The sequence below is a fragment of the Ursus maritimus genome, unplaced genomic scaffold (genome assembly GCF_017311325.1).
Source record: "Ursus maritimus isolate PB19 unplaced genomic scaffold, ASM1731132v1 scaffold_24, whole genome shotgun sequence".
NCBI lineage: Eukaryota > Metazoa > Chordata > Mammalia > Carnivora > Ursidae > Ursus > Ursus maritimus.
In genome coordinates, this window is record NW_024424897.1 from 22,311,016 (window position 1) to 22,331,041 (window position 20,026).

Below are 20,026 nucleotides of genomic sequence, written 5' to 3' on the forward strand. Positions count from 1 at the left end.
GTCTTTTTTTTTTTTTAGATTTTATTTATTTGACAGTGAGAGACACAGCGAGAGAGGGAACCCAAGCAGGGGGAGTGGGAGAGGGAGAAGCGGGCTCCCAGCAGAGCAGGGAGCCCGATGCGGGGCTCGATCCCAGACGCTTAACAGCTGAGCCACCCAGGCGCCCCCCACTTCATGTCTTCTCTTCTGGAATAAACACGAGTAGTGTGCCTCTCACTCGCAACAGGGATGGTGACCACAAGGTCACCCTCGCTTTGAGGGAAGAGAAAAGGCAGCACGACAGGATAAGAGGGGTGCAGCCCCTCCGCCTGGGCCGACTGGGAGAAGACGCCGCCACTCCCCGCTGCCTCTCCCTCCCTGCCCCAGCGAATGAGAACTCTGCGTTATTTCTTTGCCGACCCACCGAATGGTGTGAGAAGCGAAGAGGCGCACCAAAGGGAGTTAGCATATCGGAAAGGGAAAGAGACATTTTCCAGGCTCCAGGGGTCTAGCTGGCCCCTGCTCCACAGTCGGCAGTCCGATCGCCCTGAACGGGGGTCACCATAAGCCCACAGGTGTCAGCAGGGCCTCAGCTTAAGAACTGTCATGGGCGCCGGGGTGGTTCAGTCGGCTAAGCGTCCGACTCTTGGTTTCAGCTCAGGTCGTGATCTCATGGGTCGTGGGATGGAGCCCCACGTTGGCTCTGCGCTCAGCGTGGAGTCTGCTTGAAAGAGTCTCTCCCTCTGCCCCTCCCCCCAAAATAAATAAATAAATCTTAAAAAAAAAAAAAAAGAAAGAACGAACTGTCGTTGGGCCCCCTGAGCACCCTGTTCTAGGCCCAGAAGATCCAAGGGCACGGGGGTTGAGAGGCCCAGGCCCCTGCTAGCCGGGACTCCGGGATGACCAGTGGAGGGTCCATGCCACAGCTAAATACAGAAACCCATTTTCTCTGCCAGCCGACGTTCTGTTTTCTGAACCCCTGCTCTCCTGACTGTGCTGGAACACAGATGCCGCACGATGCTCGCACGTGATTCGACATCATGCTCCACGAGGGCTCCGAGGCTCGGAACGGAACCACCACTCACCGGCCAGACTCTATTTTTTGTAACAATGTCCCCACTTGCTGAGGGCCCATTTTGTGCCCTTACATGGATTACTCATTTCCTCTTCCCAGCCAGCCCTACGACGATGTATCACCATCACCCCCCCGTTTTATAGATGGGGACACCCACGCTCAGAGGCGGGTAACTGGTGAGTTAGCAGAATCCAGCGCGAACATCGCATCCTTACTTCTCAACTGCCACGCAATACCGCTCCCTATGACAGACGGACAATATTTTGTTTTTAAAACAAACGTGAATCTGTTCACCTTCAGTAGTCATCACAGAAATGCGAGTTAAAACCGCAATAAGACACCACTACGCACAATCAAAATGGCTAAAGTGCATATGTCTAAGGGTGTAGGGCAACGGAAACTCTCGTCACTGCTGGCAGGAGGGGCCATCAGCACAGCCACTTGAAAAACAGATCAGCATTATCCGGTAAGGTGGAAGGGTCAAAAACTCTAAGACCCAGCAAGTCCGCTCCAGGCGAACACCCGGAAATACGCATGGGGACATCCAAAGCGCGTGGAAGCAATCTCACGTCCAACACCAGAATCGGTAAAATGTGGTACAAGCATTAAATGGAATAGTATATGGCAATGAAAAAGAATGACCTAGACAGCTACGTGTAAATATGTAGATGATTCTTTAAACCCAGTATTGACCAAGGGAAGACAGACACAAAAAGAACACCTAGTATATGTTCAAAGTCAGGAAAAACAAACTATGGCGTTTAGTAAAAATAATTACATATTAAAATTAGGGGCGCCTGGATGGCTCAGTTGGTTAAGCGTCTGCCTTCTGCTTGGGTCATGATCCCAAGGGTCCAGGGATCGAGCCCCGCATCGGGCTCCCTGCTCAGTGGGGAGTCTGCTTCTCCCTCCGCCCCTCACCCTGCTTATGCTCGCCCACTCTCTCACTCTCCCTCAAATAAATAATTAAAATCTTAAAAATAAAATAAAATAAAACTAGGAAAAAGAAAGCACAGCACACACTGTCAAAAACTACACTCGGGTTGCTCCACGAGCCTGCGTCCAGGTCATCTGACCCTGGGCATGGAGTTTTTGTTTGGCGTTACTACTTAGTACTGGTGAGGCCCAGCCTCTAAAGGCTGAAACTAACTTAAAGAATATGTGCTGCGAATTATTTTTTCACTGATGGAAATGCAAAGCATTTCCGCCTGTGGCAAAGATATTCCCAAAGTTTATGGTTTTATGGTTCTGCAGAACACTGCCCACTCCTGCAGATAATGGCAGGGCACTAACCAGTTCTGGGTCTCATTGTACCCAGCACTTTCTTTCACTGACCAGGCAGTACGTCTGCCTGTCCTGACCTCCACCAAAATTAAGTGCAATATATGACAGGTGCTCACTGTATGAGAGCTAGGTTTTTAGCACTTTAAACCCTCGATTTTAAGAGGAGTTTGGTAATGTTTCTTGACTTGCACAGTGAACACAGGTGTTTACTGTATGTGTTACCGGGTGTTACATTTCACAGAAAAAGACACAGAATTGTACACAGAAAATCAATATATAAGCAGACACGTAGGTAAGCAGAAGCAGAGCTTCTCTACTGGGAGGCAGGGGCTCCCATAAAAGGGTCTCAGCCATGAAAATTTCCCGGTGCATTATAGCCGTTGGAGCTCAGGACCAAAGACCATTCCAGAAGGATACACTGCATTCCAGAGCACAAGGCCCTGGCCTCTCGACCCTTTCCACGCCCTTCACGAAGACACAGTTACTCCAGGAATATAACTTACTAGGACCCTGCCCCAAGAGTTTTCACACATTCTCAGTACCAGACAACGGCTCCACTTTTCAACCAAGCTTTACTCCCTGCCTTTTTTAGCCACAGTGCGGAAAGCAGACAGGTCTGCCTTTAGAGAAGTGGTAATTATATTGACAACACTGACCTGACGGATGACAGACCGCACACACCCAAAGCCTTTAAACACCACCTGGGGAGACCAGACACTTTTTCAAAATGTTCTCGCTTGTGAATTCTCTAATCCGGAGCATATCCTCCGGGGAGGTAAATCTCCTCTCTTTGCAAGATGGTCTGCCTTTCTGGAAACAGCTAGGGGTCGTTGGGTGCTCACCTGGGAAGTGAGTGACAAACGACATAGAGGACATTATTTTGGATACTAGACAAAAGGTGTGGCTCTCTAAACACTATCTTTGCCGAAAACTCTCCTGGAGGTTAGGACAACTTCACAACGGCTCTAAGCGTGGTTTCAAGTTCCCTTAGAGTTCGGGGATGTGGCTGGGCCTGGCACTCTCTGACTTAGGGCTTGGTGAAGCTTTTTCAGGCTTTTAAGTAATGGTTCTCAAACTTCACTGAGCACCACAGAAACCCAGCGAATGTGTTTAAAATGCTGGTTCCCTGATTTCAGCTCAGGTCATGCTCTCAGAGTCATGGGATGGAGCCCCATGTTGGGCTCCCCACTCAGCGAGGAGTCTGCTTCTCCCTCTCCCTCTGCCCCTCCCCCCACACTCGCTCACTCTCTCTCTCTCAAATAAATAAATAAAATCTTTACAACAAGCCAAAAAACAAAACAAAACAAAACCTTTCCCATATGATTCTAGTATGGTTGCTTAGGGAGGCCCACCTTTGACAGACTCTAATTGCGTTCACTAAAACCAAGAGTCTTCCAGTTTTGCGGTCACACCTCAGATGTCCTAGCTAAGGCTGCAAAAGCAGAACCCCGTCAGGTTCAAGCCACCTCCCCCACCTCCGAGCAGAAGACAATCAGCTAATTGCAGCCCTGTGGTTAATGATAAGATGGTTATCTCCTTAGGTGTCCATGCCTTGGCCACAGTGAGTTTCTGTTACCAGAGCTCCTCAGATAGTAGCACCTCCAATAACTGGGTATGGAATATTCTGGAAGCCTTCCAGAAAGGGAGGCAGGGATGACTGGGCTTGCTTGTCTTCTGCCTCTAAAACCCACAGGCTGGAAGCAATGAGTGAATGTTTTGGGGAGCTGGGGTGCTGATGAGAGCACGTGTCCTCACAATGAAAATACCACAGAGGCCCGGGGAGTCGGAGACTCCAGCTTTGTGAGCCATTCCAGGTTTTCACCGTTGCCCAAGGCTTCCCCCTCCCTCCCACTTTTCGTGTGGAGAGCTGGAAGACACAGACCTTCTTCAACCCCCTGTACCCTTCAGAGGGTCTAGGCAGCATGGGTGGGGGAGCTCTAGGGTGTGAGGCCAGGCTCTGGCTTCTAAACAAGCAAATGAAACAGGCTTTATTTGTGTGTCTTTGTGTGTGTGTGTGGGGGGGGTGGATCAGCGCCCTCCTAGCCCAAGGGAAGCTCTCCATTTCCTCAAGTCACGGATTTCAAACGGTAGGTCAATGGCCTTGTTGCAAAACCCACTTAGTTACCCCTTTAGTTAAGTCTGCAACAAGCACCTTTACAAAATAAAATAGAACAGAAAATATCTGAATGCTCTCCAAGTAGTAAGGACTCTTTGATTTGGTTTTCTCTCTAAATAAATAAGCAGCCTGTTTGGTGGGTCACTATGTGAAACGTACGTCATATCGTTAAGTCGCAAAGTCTAAAAGCCGAGGCCTTGGGCCTGACTGGTTCTGCTGGCCTCGGCCCTGGCTCTGAAATCCACCTTATCCACTGTGGAGCCCACCCTAAGCACAGCGCCACCCAGGAGCCTGGGGGGAGGCATGGGGAAGGCTGTAGAGGCTGGGCACGGGTGTCGGGTGGCCCACCCGAATCCCAGACCCTCCGGCCAGAGGGACACCGGAAACCCGCCAACTCCTCTCTGTTCTAGACAGAGAAGACAACTATTTGCCCAGACGGGGCTGGCTGGGCACACACTGCAACTCTGTGCCCCAGGACCCTGTGCCACGGGGTCCCGCAGCCCGGGTCCCGTGCTTGTGGCTCACAGCTGTGCTCCAACCCCCACGTGCCCCCAACCCCCCAGGCAGCTTCCCCACAAACCCAGATACCAGGCGGCTGGTCTGAGGCTCTGCCAAGCAGGAAACCAAGGCCCATTCCCTGGCCACAGGGGCCACGGGCCCCTCGATCTACCACCCACTGTCTATGCCCAGTGCTGCCCCAGCCAGACACGGCCGACCAGCCCCAGCCCAGGGAAGGCCAGGCCAGGGGGTACGGGGCCGGCCAGCCAAGCCGGCTGGGGTTTTTACACAGGAAGGAAGAGCAAGCCGAGGTGGGGGTGGAGGCCGAGCGAGGGCGGAAATACTGCAATATCAGCACCCAGAGACAGACAAGAGGGGGGCCGGCCCCTCCCCACCCCTGCCACCCAGTTATGACCTTTGTGCTTCGATAAAACAGTCTGGACCCTGACACCCACCAGAGAGACACGTGGGGGGAGGAAAAACTTCAGAGGGGGTGGGGAGTAACTGAGCACGTGGGCCCTCCCTGTACACCCCCCCAAAAGTTGAGTGCTTTTATGGTAGAAATGCCATGTGGGCACAGGGTGGAACAGGGGAAGATGGGGGTGCACAGAAAAAAGGCGTCTGGGAACCCCGGACCCTTCCTTTCCTCTGCTCAAAAAGCTGCCACCCAGGCCTGCCCAGAAGAGCCGGGGCAGCAGAGGGCCGGCCTCACTCGTGCCTGCCACACCGGCAGGGAGGGGGCAAGACGGGGCGGGGGGGCAGCGTGGGTCCCACGGCGGGCAGGGGCACGTACGTTACTGATCTGGTCCTGGGTCTTCTTGATTCTCTGGAGCTCGGGCGTGTCCGCCACCACGCTGAAGCCCTTGCCTTTGTTCTTCTCGAACTCCTCCTTGTAGCGCACCTGGAGGACCGAGCGGGGGAGGGGTTAGCGTCGAGGCAGGGGCGGCAGAGAGAGCCCCAGCCCGCGGTCACCTCCGAAACGACCACCAGCCAGGAGGGAGACCCTGACCAGAAAGCACCCTGCAGTGACACCTACCGCCCACCCCAACACCAGAACTCAAAGCACGAGCCTGAGCCAAAAAGTAAGTGTTCGACTACTAACAATAACCCATGGAGACGTATGCAGCGCATTCTGAGCGCCAAGGGCTTTACATGAATTATCTCATTTAAGTCTTACTGTATTCTATTCTTAGCTCCATTTTGCAGATAAAGAAACAGAGCCAGAGAGAGGCAAAGCCCCCTGCCAAGGTCATACAGCTCGGGAATAAATGTCCAGAGCCAGCAGGGTGCAAATTCTCATCTCCCTGACTCCTGACTTCACTGCGGACCTATCCTGCATGAAAGCTACAGGAAGAAGGTTCTTTCCAGAGCTCCAAAGGCTGCCCCAGCCCTCACCCTAGCCAGGATGTGGCCCGACCCACCAAGAACCCGGAGGAGTCTTTAAGCGCCCAGCTGAGTGAAGGCTGTGCCAAGGGACAAAGCTGGCACCCAGAAAGGAGGGCGGTGAGACAGCCACTCGGAAGGACTCCATCAATGAGCCTTTGACAGGCCCGGCGGCTTCCTGGAGCCTGCCAGGCCCACTTCTAAGGTCAATGCCACATGAGGGGATAACATCGGCAGGGGCACAGACAGGACTTCAGAACAGGGTTCCAAGCTCCAGGGAAGAACCCTACGCTCCACCACGGCCCTCCTCTCCTGAGAAATTCACGGAAACTCAAGTACCAGAGGGACTCAAGTCAGACATAAGAAGGACTTCCCGAACCCTAATGGAATGAAATACGAAAAATATCTCGTTCTCCCCTGGGGGTTTTAAAGAACGGAATGGAGGCTAGAAATGCCCATGGGACAGAGAACTGTTCCCTGCTTTCCAGAGACTTCACCGACGCACTCAGCAGCCAGCTGTTCCAGCCCCACCAGCTGCCTAGATTTCCTCTGGGCGAGCGGTGCTGCACTCAGAAGCAGGTCAGCCCAGGACATGAGGCCCGGGGCCTTGGGAGTTTCCAGGACGGGATGGCCGGGCAGCTCGCAGGCGTGGAGACAGGAGTCACCTGGCCACAGGGCTCAGCTGCACCCTGACCCTACCGACAACACCCACATATGCATCCGTGGCCAACCCTGTCAGTTCCACTGCACATCGCCCAGGGGTCAGAGGTCCTTGTTCACCCTCTGGGGCCCAGCTTACCCACCCATCGGGTTCTAGAATCTAAAAGATTTCAGAAACTCGTTTGTTTGTTCGTTCGTTCATTCATTCATTTAAAGAAGCTCCTTCATTCTGATCCAGACTGAAAACAAAGGCCTGGATGTGCTAGTTCCCATCAAACTGGAAGTTAATGCAGTAAATACAGTAAATACAAGGGCCCACCCTTGTATGACCCACCCCAAGGGCCCAGGACTGCCCCCAGCATCAGCTCTTCCAGAAAGCCCTGGAACAGCATGGAGACCTTTAGTGCTGGGCGCAGGCAGAACTTGGTAAAGGGGCATCGGGGAAAGGAAGGCATTAGAGGCAGAAAAAATGTAGGTCCCGATGCAGAAGTCCCAAATCCAAGGCCTCTGGCCTCGATTTCCCCATCTGTAAAAGGGTTGTCATGGGAATCAGTTAAACTATGGGGAGGGGGCTTCCCATCGCCAAGCATGGGCAAAGAGCCAGAGGGAGCTGGTCTTAACACGTGCTCAGTCTCCCACATGCCAAGTGATCCTGGGCAAATGACTTCACCTCTCTAGCCTCCATTTCCAATCTGTAAAATGGGTATAGTACCACCCATTCCAGTCAATGGCGCGAACTACAGACAGTGGCTCGAACACAGCAAATGCATCACGGAGCATCCTGAAGCAAGGCAGGGCTCAACACCTGCTGATGAGGGCAAGTGCGGAAGTGCTCTGTCAACAATAAAGTGCTGAACGAGTGCCAGACCCCCACTCTTTCCTCCACTTCCTGGCCTTGCAAGGGTCAGGCCCCTAATCCAGGGGAATAATTGCCATGGCGACACTACAATGACATCAGCTAGTTCCCAGGCTCAGGAACTGCCTCTCCCTCCCTGCTGGGGAAGGAGAATTCATTTCACTCCTGGCACCGGCAGCCAGAGAGGGCGGGGCTGGGGTGGAACAGGGACTGAGAAGGGACGAGGGGGGTCTGGGCTCAGCACCTCTTTGCTGTGTGTCATTAGGCAAGTCAGTCCCCCTCTCTGGATCCCCTGAGTGGGGGGCTGGCCAGCTGATGTCTACAAACCTACCCAGCTCTGGAGTACCTGCAGGCCTTAACTATGAAGAGTCAAGGTGAGGAAGCTTGTCTGAGAGGCCTTTCGGTGCTGGAGTGGGTGGCAGAGGTGAAAAGAAGAGAGAAAGGAGGGTGGAGAGGGCCCTGTCTAGAGCCCCTCGCTCAGGGTGCTCTTGTCACCCAAGCAGGAGTGTTTGCCCTCGCCTGGGAGGGCTCAGCAGGGTATGACGGCGGTTTCGGAGGGAAGGGAACCGCCCAAGGTCATTCAACCCAGTTGTGGGCAGGGGCAGGGTCCAACTCTGCACTGGGGGGCGGAGGACTCCATGCCTGGGAGCTGCCTGGAACTCCAGCCTGAAAATTATGCCACGGGAGCGCCAGGTCCGATGCCCGAGGCTCCTCCCACCCCACGAACACTGCCCACGAGGCTCTACTTTCTCTACACGTTTATTAATAACTCCCTGGGTCTATCTTGTTCATTATTTATCCCAGCGAAGGAGGTACAAGTGTCTGTGGCGTGAATGATGAGTGAATCGAATAGACACAAAATATCAGACAGCATAATTTAGAAAGTCACTGCTTTGCTGACCTAACGTAAGAGGAAAGATCAAGACTTTAAAAAAATTTTTCTAAGTAAACCAGTATGAAACAAAACAAAAATAAAAAAAAATTGTTTTTTGAAAAAAAAAATACAATACCAACCATTTCCACTTACTCTGCGCCTACTATGTGCTGAGCCCACATACTATGTAACTTACCCCCTTCTAACAAAAAAGAAATCGGCTTGAAAATTAGACAGACACAGATGGGGAGGAGAGCGAATGAAAAGGTCAGCGCTGGAAGCAATCGTCAAAAGGTCACCGTGTCTGTTCCCCAGCTTCACTGTGCCCAAGCTCCGTTTCCTCTCCTTTCCAAGAGAATAGTTAATAGTGAACATTTATTGAGTGCTGACTCTACGCCAGGAACTGTTCTAAACGCCTAATAACTACTAATATTCTCTATAACATGGGATGTTATATATACGACATAATACATTTATATCCTCACAACCACCTTTCGAGAAAGGTAACCCCCATTTTACAGATAAAGGCACTGAGGCTCAGGAAGGTGAACTATCTCGCCCAAGGTCACACAGCTAGCGAAGGCAGATCCAGGATCTGACCTTCAGCCGGCTTAGGTCCGAGGGACACCAAGCATGCTGCCTGCAGTGCTGGGGACAGACCACACTGTCCTGTGCCTGGGATCGCACAGTGTCACGGGGTGTGACGGGGGGGACAGAACGAAAGAGGCATTCTCCTTGCACTTCTGCCTGGGTTCCGGGGGCCACAGTGCCACCCCCCTCCCACAAAGATGTTGCTTCTCCTCAACCTGGGGCCGGGGGAGGGAGAGCTGCCGCGGGAACAGGGTGCAGCTGGGCCCCAGCCTCCGGTTCCCTGCCTCAGCCAGGCCTGGGCAGGACCACCCAGAGGGTCATTTCTGGTCAGTTCTGTGGTTACCTCCCCCGCAGGGGAGGCTCCAGGTGTCCCAGACACCCAAAGTACCACTTTGGGAACCCATCTAGACACAGGAAAACAAATAAAGTTGAAATAGCACTGGCAGTTTCCAGAGACAGAAGAGGGCTGAGACACACGCATGCAGGCCAGGAAGGGGCCCTGGAAAGAGACCAAGTGACACCCTGGTGGGGTGGGGCACGGTAGGCCGAGGAGGCTCCCACTTCCCTTCCCGCCAGCCACAAGGCAGCGCTAGCCGGCCCTGCCCCCACAGCAGCCACAGGAACCAGAACCTGTCACCACCCCCGGCCAGGCCCACTCAGCCCTTCCAAACCTCAGTGCCATCAGCCCAGCCCCCAACCTCTAGGCAACTGGGCTTTGCTGTCCCCATTTTACCAGGGAGGAAAAAAGCTATGAGAGGAGAGCGACCAGGCTCAGACCACAGAGCTGGGGGCGACGTAGAAGGAAGACAGACCCAGGCTTGCAGAGAAGGCAGCGCCCTGGACTCCACCCTCTGCCTACCCCAGCTGCCAGGCCCCAGGAGCCCAACTGTAGGTTAGAGCCATGCCCTCGGTGCAGAGCCCTGACTCCATGAGGGGCCCCCCCACGCCTCAGAGCAGAAGCAAGGTGAGCTCAGGTCAGTCCCACCCAGCTTCCTGCTGGCTCCCCCGCCAAAGCCCCGCTCTAAGTCTCTCAAAGTCAGTCCAAAAGGCTCATGAGAACCACCAGGCAGTCAAAATGCAGATTCCTGGGCACTGCCCACAATTGCTAACCAGAAGCCCCTGGGTTGGGGCCTAGGAATCTGCATTCCAACACGCACGCACGCACGCATACGCTCTCCCCCCCCCCTCCCCATTTGGTAACTGTGCATCCCGTGGGTTGAGAGCGTAAGGCTGGCTGCCGGCCACATCAGGCTATGGAACTTGCAAGAGCAAAGGGCTTGAACTCTGCCTCTGTCACTGGGCTCTGGGCAAGTGGCATGGCCCCTCTAAACCTGTGTCCCATCTGTAGAATGGGGACTAAAAAATCTCTCCTTCATCGGGCGGTTGTAAGGATTCAATGAGGTCAGGGCCTGGCCCTCGGTGAGGACCTAATGGAGAAGGACTGCCTGAGACAGGGGCTGGGGACCGGGAGCCCGGGAGGCGAGCAGCAGGCCAGCCCCGGGGCCCACAGGGAGCGGAGGTGAGGCCCCATTTCCTCCCGCAGACCCCGCCCCTCAGGGATCTGGTTCCAGGGGCAGAAAGGGCTACAACCGCTCTTTTGTGCGCTGACAAAAGCTAAGGGAATTAACAGGGTTTGAATTTCTCCTCCTGAGAGTAGGGGTGTGGGGGTGTGTGTGAGTGTGTGTGTGTCTGCCCCTGCCTCTGCCGGAGTGTGCAGACTGACCTCTGGGAGCTGCACCTTTCCAACGACCTCACGTACCCTCCCCACACCTCTTCTTCCCGGTCCCCTGGATGGGGCCCCCACCACTCGGGGTTCTGACTGCCCCTCTCAAGCTGTGGGGTGAGTACAGGTCGCCCCGGATGCTGCGGCCCGCACACCCCTCGAAGCCCCCCCATCTCCCGGCTGCAGGGGGCCCTCTCCAGGATGGGGGGTCCTGGGCAGTAGTCAGCAGCTGCCTAGGGTCTGGCCAAAATCTTCGCCATGCAGACCAGGCCGGGGCCCCCCAGAGCTGCCTCAGCCCCTCTCCCTGCCAGTGGGACCACCCTGCCCTCCTCATGCTGGCTCCCCCTAACCGCGGGTTTCAGGCCAGGCAGGGTCAGCATCCAGGCTGGCAGCTGTGAGCTGCCACGGAGGGAAACTCCAGCTTCCCCTACTCGCTGCCGGCTGCTGTGGGACACCCAGGAGTCCTCACCGGGGCTGTACACAGGCAAGGTCACTGTTTGGGAGTGGAAAAACCAGAGTCCTGATCTTGGAACTTCGCTCACCATGCGTGCCCACAGGCAAAGCCTCAGTTCCCTCATCTGACGGGCCCCAGAGCGGGGTCAAGGGTGCATGAGGCCAAGTAACTAAGAGCATTCGCTAAGCTATAAAAGTTCTCACCAGCACCAGGAACTACCGTGTTGATTATCAAGGTGGAGATAAGTTCTCCTGAGGGAGCTGGGTGGCAAACTGGAAAGAACACAAGTCTCGGAATTAGACAAGCCGCCCTTCAAAGTCAGCAGTATCCCCTCCCTCCTCCTTCAAGCGGGAGTGATCCTGCCAACTGCACAGGCTCGTGAGAACCGAGGGCACCTAGATGCCCAGGGCCTCAGGCGCTCAAGACGAGAGCAGTTACCAGTGTTCCTGCCCCTGCTGCTACCCCACGTGATCTTAGCAAGTCCCGTCACGTCTCTCGGCCTGTTTCCTCATCGGCACCACGGGGAAAACAGCACCCTCCTCACAGCTGCCAGGAGTCGTCCATGAGAGGACACGTAAAACCCTAGAGAGCCCAGGGCTGGTTCTTCTTCACGGGACCTCCTGGGAGACAGGGACCCAAGGAGGTCATGTTCACATCAGACAGCAGGAACCCCACTCCAGAGGGATCAAGAGAGATTCCCCCTCTGTGGCCTGGCAACATTTTCCCGGCCCTGGCCACCCTGCCCACGCGGCTAAGTCCCTCAAGGGGTCTTGGCAGAAGCCCCGCCCCCTACCACACCCCCAGGCCAGGCCAGGCTGGTCCCAGAAGCCCTCCCAGACCTCCAGGCAGAGTGACCTGTTCGGGGCTCAGGGCTCTGGATCCTTTGCTTGTTCCTCACTGTCCCCTAAGGACCGAGTCCTGCCTGGGGCAGGAACCCATCTCCTCGCATACACCACTCTCCCCGAAAAGCAAGAGCTCCAGAAAATCAGGCCCAAGGAGACAAAGGCAGGACAGGCCCCCAGGGCGAGGCCCCCTTGGCAGCCTGCCCTCTGAGGGGTGGAGGAGCTGCGGTGCCATGGCCATAAAGGGTGGACTGACCTCAGACTGGCATGAGCTTGGAGAGGTGCGTCCCCTCCTTTGAGGGTGGGTGTGAGTGGAGAGAAGGGAACAGCTTCCTGGAGGTGGGCTTCAGAGGCCCCGCAAGAAATTCCTGGAGCAGAATCAGATACCCATACCTCTCGAACCCACTTCCTCCACTCCTTTGATAACGTCAGGAAATATGAAGTAACCAGGCACAGGGGTGGGTGGGGGCAGGGAGACAAGGCCAGTGCCAGGATTTCAGCACCTTGGCCTCACTGAGTAACCACAGGGGGGAGGGGGAAGGAGCCCTTGCCAAATCCAGGGCTTACAACAGCCCTCCCTCCCTGCCAGGCCACAGGGCCGCCCCGCCCCCTCACCTGACTCTGGAGCTCGCTCTGTTGCTTGAGGCGGAGGTTTTCCGGGGTGTCAGCCACCATGGTGAAGGACTGCTTGGGGTAGTGTCTGCGGGACGGAAAAAAAGAGTGGAGGTCACTCGGAAAGGGGTGGGAACCTCTGGGCTTCTCACAGGCCTGACTCTCCTGGAAACTTCCTCTTATCCATGGGCAGCCCCTGCCCTGCCCAGCAGCAGGACCGCGATGTGCAGCAGCCTTGGCTGAGGGGAGGCAAGCATGTCTCAGACTTGGCCAGGGCCAGGGGCTGGCCCGCCATGGAGAACTGCCCTGAGTCAACAGGAGGCCCTGGGGACAGTGTCTGAGGGTTTCAGATGACCCTTGTTTGGAGACAGCCCATGCCTTAGAATGCAGGGGGGGGTTGAGAGGCCTGGGCCACCCAGGCCAGCCCCACCAGACTGGGAAGAAAGAAAATGGGCACGGGCCAGAACAAAGCTCTCAGCTCAAGGCAGAAATGGAGCCCAAACCCAGCAGCGGAAGGGCAGGAGGGATGCGGAGACAGAAGTAAAGGGGAATGGAAACAAAACGGACAAGCAAAGGGAAAAAAAGAGACAGACAAACCAAGAAACAGATTTTTAACTCTAGAGAACAAACTGATGGTTACCAAGGGGGAGGTGGGTGAGGGGATGGGTGAAAAGGTGATGGGGACTAAGGAGTGCACTTGTCGCGATGAGCACCTGGTGATTAAAATAAAAACTTAAGAAAAAAAAAAGTAGTAAAGGGGAATGGGGCATGCATATGGGGGGGGTCTTCCTGGAGGAGGTGTTGAGAGAGAAAATTCACACATCCAGAGTGGTGTTTCAAAGGGCTGACAAGGTCTAACTTAACTGGAAGTTAGGTGATAGATCAGCTTGACATCAGAAAATCAGCTTGAGGCCCTCAAGTGACAGGTAACACTCTAACAAAGGCTGATGTTTGCCCAGCGTCTTAGTTCATCAAATCCCCACAAACGCCCTATCTTCCTGCTTTGACAGAAGGGAGGACTGAGGGTCGGACAGGTTAAACAATGTGGCCAAGGCACAGGGCCAGTAAGTCGTGGCATCTAAATTTGCACCCCATCTCCCCAGGGCCCAGCATCCTGAACCAAACCCTCCCATCTCCAGACACAGGTCAGACGAGGAGGCTGTTCCCCAGAAAGAGGGCCGGCCTGGAGGTAGCAGGAGCCAGGGCAGCCCTCGGAACGAAGCCCACAGGGACCTCCAGGATCATGCGGTCATGTCCCCTCATTTCCCAGAGGAGGAGACGTTGTCATGGTGCCAGGCACTTAGCACTTAGCTGAGTTCATAATTAACTTATCTATCACATTGGTTTCTTGTCCTCTCTCTACTTCTCCATGAGGTGAGGGGTTTTTGGTCTCTTTTGTCCATTTGCTTTATCCCAAACTCCTTAGAACAGTACCTGGTGTTCAATAAACATGTGTTGGATAAATGAATGTCCCACTAGGCACTGAAGCTGGGCCAAGACTAGAACCCGAGTCTTCTACGTCCCATGGGGTCATCCCAAAGGCCCCCAGCAAACCAGCTAGAGGAGAGGCAGCCCTGAGCTACTGGTTTGTGGGAATGTGCTGGAATGCGAAATGGTTGCAGGTCCACATGGGCTCCGAATATTCCAGGGGCTGGCGAGTGGCTTCTCTGAGCAGGAGCTGAGGTCTGGCCATTTGCAGCCCTGGGTGACCACACCTCACCACAACCGTGACCACCTGCCGATTCCCGAGTCACAGGCTGTCGTCAGGTTAAGAGATGGAGTGCCTCCTTCCAGGCACGTTCCATCCCGGCTGGCCTGGCCAACAGGCCCTAGAGCCAGAAATGAGCTGCCCTCCTACTGTGCACTCACCAAAGCTGGGAGGTTCTTGCGGGCACCACCCCAATCCAGAGCCACCTGTGAACATGTGACTTCCCCCTCCCCAGCCACCACTTGTGAAGGGTAGGACTTGGGGTTTGCAGCACTAAACCAAGGTAGGGGAGGGGTGGCTAGAATGGACAGTGTTGGGCTCCGGCCCTGGCACTGACTCGCTGGGGGACTTTAGCAAATCCTTTTTCCTTCTGGGCTGGTTTCACTGTCCTGGACTGTGCCCCTCCCCCAGCCTTTGCTGCCCCACCTGGGTCCTGCCTCCCAGCTCAGCCCAGAGGGAGGGAGGCAGAGGACAGAAAAGTAAACACAGGTGCCTACAGCTGGCAACAGAAATGGCCTGGGGACGAATGTGGGGCTAAGGCTACAGGGTCCAGGCCCCAAGCTTGGCCCCGCTGCAGGAAGCGAGGGCCACCCACAGCTGAGGTGCTCCATTCAAAATTCCTCCGCAGTTCCAGAAAAAGGGAGGGTTCCCTGGGAGTCTGTTTCTGGAGATTAGAAAGAGAAGGGCAGGAGGGATCCAAGTTAAGATCTCTAGCAGAACTGGCTGGCCCTGAGGTCCTGGGAGGGCAGGCTTCAGAGAAGACTGTCCCACCAAATCAGGGCCCTTCCGAAGGTGTCACGGGCTGGAGAGGGTGTGGTGAGGAGAGCATAGGTAAGTAGAGACTCCTGTGGCAGAGGAGGGGAGGGGAGGTCCTGAAGCAGGGGGACTCAGGGGAAGACGTCCTGGGAGAATGCGCTGCTTAGCATTTGCTGGGGAAGGCTGGCAGGCCAACCTGGGCTTTCGCATCTTGCCTGAATGCACGAGCTGAAAATGGAGTGCCCGTTCTGCGGGCAGCTGACACGAGCCCCCACCCCACACTTCTGAGGCTCCTACAATGGACCCACACCGCGTTGTTCCCCACACACGTGGAATAGCCATGGGCCCTCCGCGGCGATGCGCGCCTCCCGGCCACGGCCATGGGACCAGCTGGTCCACGCCCCGCAGCGCGCTGCAGGCCACGGTCACACGTCTCTACCGCTGCATCAGGAAGGTATCGGGAGACCCCCCCAACATGCAGCAAGTGCCCTTGGATGGGACTGTCGGGTGTTTCACCTTCTCTTTGGGGCCACCATGACCCCCAGATCTCAGCTCCCCACGGCCCAAACACCAATCCCATCAGAAGGGAAGGGGAGACCAGCCTAGATGTTCACCCAGCTTTATCTGGTGGGAAGGGGGAAGAGGGGGGAGATTTTAATCCTGCCTCAGATTAACTAGATGAAAGAGGGGCACCAGAACCTTCGATCTCTTAGCCCGCCACCTGGACCCCAACCCTAGACCAGAGGAAGGCAGGCGGACCAGCTATTCGTGCTGCTGGGTCAAACCTGTCCCCTCCCCGCAGCCCGGCTCCAGCTCGGCTCCAGCGAGACAAGCCTGCCTCTCCCTCCCCTGCTCACTCCGCTTCAGGTTCCCATAGCAACCCCATCCTCCGCTCCAGGCAGGAGAGCGGAAGAGCAGGCAGACACAGTCTGTGGGGGTGGGGGGAGCGGCGCAGACAGCCGCCGTGTCCTCAGCCGCAGAGGAGCCCAGGAGGGCAAAACCAAGAGGCTGTGAATGCGGGATCCCTGTAGACAGTGTCAGTGAGGAAGACAGGTGCCACAGGCGTGTTTCAGGAGAGAGGACGCACGAGCGTAGGTGCTGTGCCCTTCCCCCACCAACACGACTGCTGCAACTGATGTGACCTCCTTCCAGAGACAATTGCTGGGAGTTCTACCTTTACCCTCCTTCTCAGTCCTCAGGCCGATGCTCTCCCCACCCAGTACCCTCAGCTCGGGAAGAATGGAGGTGTGGGTACCCCGGGCGCTGAGGCCCAGACAAGGGGTTACCACCCCAGCTAGTGAGCCTGCTGGGACCCCAGCCCAACAGCCTGGGTCACGGTGGGAAGAACTGGGTGTCCCAAACCTGCCTGGAGCTGGGCGTAGAGCACAGCTGCTCTTTTTTTTTTTTTTTTTTTTTTTTTAAGATTTTATTTATTTGACAGAGAGACAGACAGCCAGCGAGAGAGGGAACACAAGCAGGGGAAGTGGGAGAGGAAGAAGCAGGCTCCCAGCAGAGCAAGGAGTCCGAAGCGGGGCTCGATCCCAGGACTCCGAGATCACGCCCTGGGCCAAAGGCAGACACTTAAGGACTGAGCCACCCAGGCGCCCCAAGAGTACAGCCGCTCTTTGTCCCTTCTGTGGGCCAGGCTGCACCCGCCCCTTGCTCATCACTCCCAGCAGTGGGCCCTCTACTGATGCCCCTCCCCACTTCCGACTGCAGTATCAGCTGCTCTGGGGAAGAGACAGGCACAGAGACAGTCCAAGTCCACTAGGACAGGAAGCATGGCGGGGAAGGGATGTAGCAGCCATGACGGCAAGAACAGGGGGCACAGGCAGGGCCATCAGGCAGCGGCTGGCAGCAGCCGAGGCCTCCGGGAGAATTTACAGGCACACCAAGTGACTTCCTGATAGACTGTATCCTGTGCCCATTCTCTCCTGAAATCTGCCACAAGACTTTGGGTTAGAAAAGGCAAGTATTATCATTGTGCCCATTTTACAGATAAAGAAACTGACGCTCGGTGTCAAGGACAAAGACCTGGCACAGTGCACTCGCCCTCCCCACAAGTGCCTGGCCATCTAGGGGCAGGCTGACATCTCTCTCAGAGGGACCCCGGTCCACCCCTAGCTCTCAGAGCTCTGGGGAAGGATGCGCTTGGTGGGGTGGGTGGAGAACAAAGTACTTTTATCTCCCAACCCCAACCAGTTCCCAAGCTTGGTCATTATGAGAAACCCTCTGGGGGCTCAGAAGGCAGGCAGACAGTCAGAAGCCACCTACTCCTTAAAACTTTTCTAAAGCAGGTATCTCAAGAGCGTAAATAATGACCGGCATGGACGCAGGAGAAGGGTCCTCTGTCTCTCAGGGGTTTGCCCTAAGGACCTCTGAGTGACCTTCCTGTTCAGAAGGACCAGGGGGACAGGGAGGATGCTGAGAAGCCTCCAGGCTCCTGCCACAGACACCCTGGTGACAGGGACAGCTTACAGGGCACAGCCCCACTCCCATCCCTGCCCTTAGCTGCATTCCAGAGGCAGAGCCAGAACCAGAATAGACCAGAGCTCCTGAAAGCCCAACTCCCCCTTTCTACAAGCAACCTTGTCCCTTCCAGCCTTGAACCCCGGCAAAAACCACAGCTTTTTGTTCAGGGAAGAACAAAAATACATCAACAAAAGCAACAAGGAGCCTTTGGTTTTACCAAAAGAAAAAAAAAAATCGCCCCTACATCCTGCCTCTGGAAGGAGCTGCTGATTCCCCTGCTGGGAACACTGCCCATGTTGGGGGGGGGGGGCTCCATTCTAACCCAGTTTCTCACCCGTCCCCCAGGCCTGAGGGGCTGAAATGGTGGGGATAGGAAGCAACAAGGAAGCATTGTTTGACCAGATTTTAAAAAAATGAGCAACCAGAAAGATCAAGGCCAGACATGAAGAAGAACTTACCAGCCCTCAGGCATTAGAGACAAGATGAAAAACCAAAGCTGGTACCCATCCCTAATGGCAGCGGGTAAAGAGAAATGATTCTGCCAAGTTGGGTAAAGGCATGCAAACACTGGGCCTCAGTTTCCTCATCTCTAAGGGGAAAGAGACCTCATCTAAAATGGGGTGTCAGGAAACGAAGTGATCTCTGAGGTTCCTTGAGGCCCCGACATCTCTGAGTGTAAGGCTTTAGGGATCAGACTGTTGGAGGGGAGGGCCTGCATCTGGCCTCTGTGGATGCCCTGTTGAGCCCGCCTCCTCCATCCCAAACACATGGCTCACACGCCCCTCTCACTCCCACTCCCAGTGCTACACCCGCTCCCTGGGACATCTGATCCCACTGTTCCCAATCAGAGTCAGGAAAGGGGGAAGTGGGAAAGCTCCAGGCCCCAGTCCTGGATTTACCCACCAATGCCCCATCCCTAAGAGGAGCTGGGATTTGAGACAGTTTGCTAGAATCCAGAGACACTTTGAGCCCCCAATCCCACCTGCATAGGCCCCACCCCACACTCTGAGACCTGACGGAAGGAGCAAGACCATCTCCTCTCTCCTCACCCCTCACCACACAGCTCAAGGAAACTGAAGGACGGATCTGGAACTCTGTAGTCAGTGAAGAGGGGGAAGGTGCATCCGAGTGTCCCCCCTTCCTTCCCCAGCCCATATCCCCCCACACACTTGACACCCCCAGAAGCTGGTTCCCCCTGGCCTGAATCTCTAACTGGGGTGTGCAGCCTCCATTGACTCCTGGCCTCTAAGGGGGAGGGAACAGGCCCATTCCTCCCCACCCTCACCTCACCCCTGACCTTCACAGCCTAGACTATTTGCATGGAGACAAAGGGGCAGGTTTGTGCATGTGGACACATCAGCCCCACTTTCACAAAATGTAGTTTACAAAACAAATAATCGAGGGCATAAATAGTCCTCTAACCAAGGGAGCAAGCAGGCTCACCCCACCTACCTAGAAATTTCACGAAAGAATTCGACGGTGGTTCTTGTACCACCAGCCATTGTGCAAAAGCGGAAAGGCACACCTCTCCCTTGCCACAGAATGCCTGGGTGGCCGTGCCTGGGGACTGTGAACACACATGCTGCCCATTCAGTCTGACTCCTGGGCATGTCTCCCCAGCCCCACATCCAAGCGTGTGTGTCTGGATACGCACCAAGCGCTCGTTTAAGGGCATGTCTGTGAGGGCCCATGACCGCCCGACAGGCTGGCTATGAGCTCTAGCTGGCGTTCTCTCTGCTGTCTAACCCCAAACAAGTCCGGCGCAAGGAGAGAAACAAAAGAGGCCTTTTTGCTGCTTACAGTCACTTTCTAAAACATTCTAAAATCTCAGTCTTGAGAAGCCACCGGGGAATGAGAGACAGCCTTCTTCTCTCTTGACCACCCCCCTGCCAGATCCTGCCTCAGGGACTGGCCAGAAATAGGCACACCACAGAAGCCTCCCTGCACACCAAACTCACATCCTCACCCACCGAGGGGGTCCAACTCCCTGGCAAAGTGCCGGGAGAGATCACCGGCCCCTCTGGGTCTTCAGCAGGAGGTAACTGCTAAGAAGGAAGGAAGCCAGGCCTGAGGTCTATAAGCCAAGGCCAGGATGTGAGTGGGGGGCACAGCTACACCCCAAGATTGGGGAAACCCCAAGATT

The 20,026-nt window shown here is 55.4% G+C and overlaps 1 protein-coding gene across 2 annotated transcripts in view; it reads right to left on the reverse strand.

Annotated features, from left to right (window-relative positions):
• LASP1 (LIM and SH3 protein 1) overlaps positions 1 to 20,026 on the reverse strand; it is a 37,997-nt gene that overhangs the window by 8,244 nt on the left and 9,727 nt on the right. The window contains exons 3-4 of one of the 2 annotated variants that reach the window (XM_040640716.1): positions 12,951 to 13,035; positions 5,746 to 5,853 (exon numbers count right to left, since the gene is read on the reverse strand). In XM_040640716.1, the coding sequence (XP_040496650.1) occupies positions 5,746 to 5,853; positions 12,951 to 13,035 (193 nt within the window). The remainder of the gene's footprint in view (positions 1 to 5,745; positions 5,854 to 12,950; positions 13,036 to 20,026) is intronic. The other variant, XM_008689029.2, reaches the window with a different exon arrangement.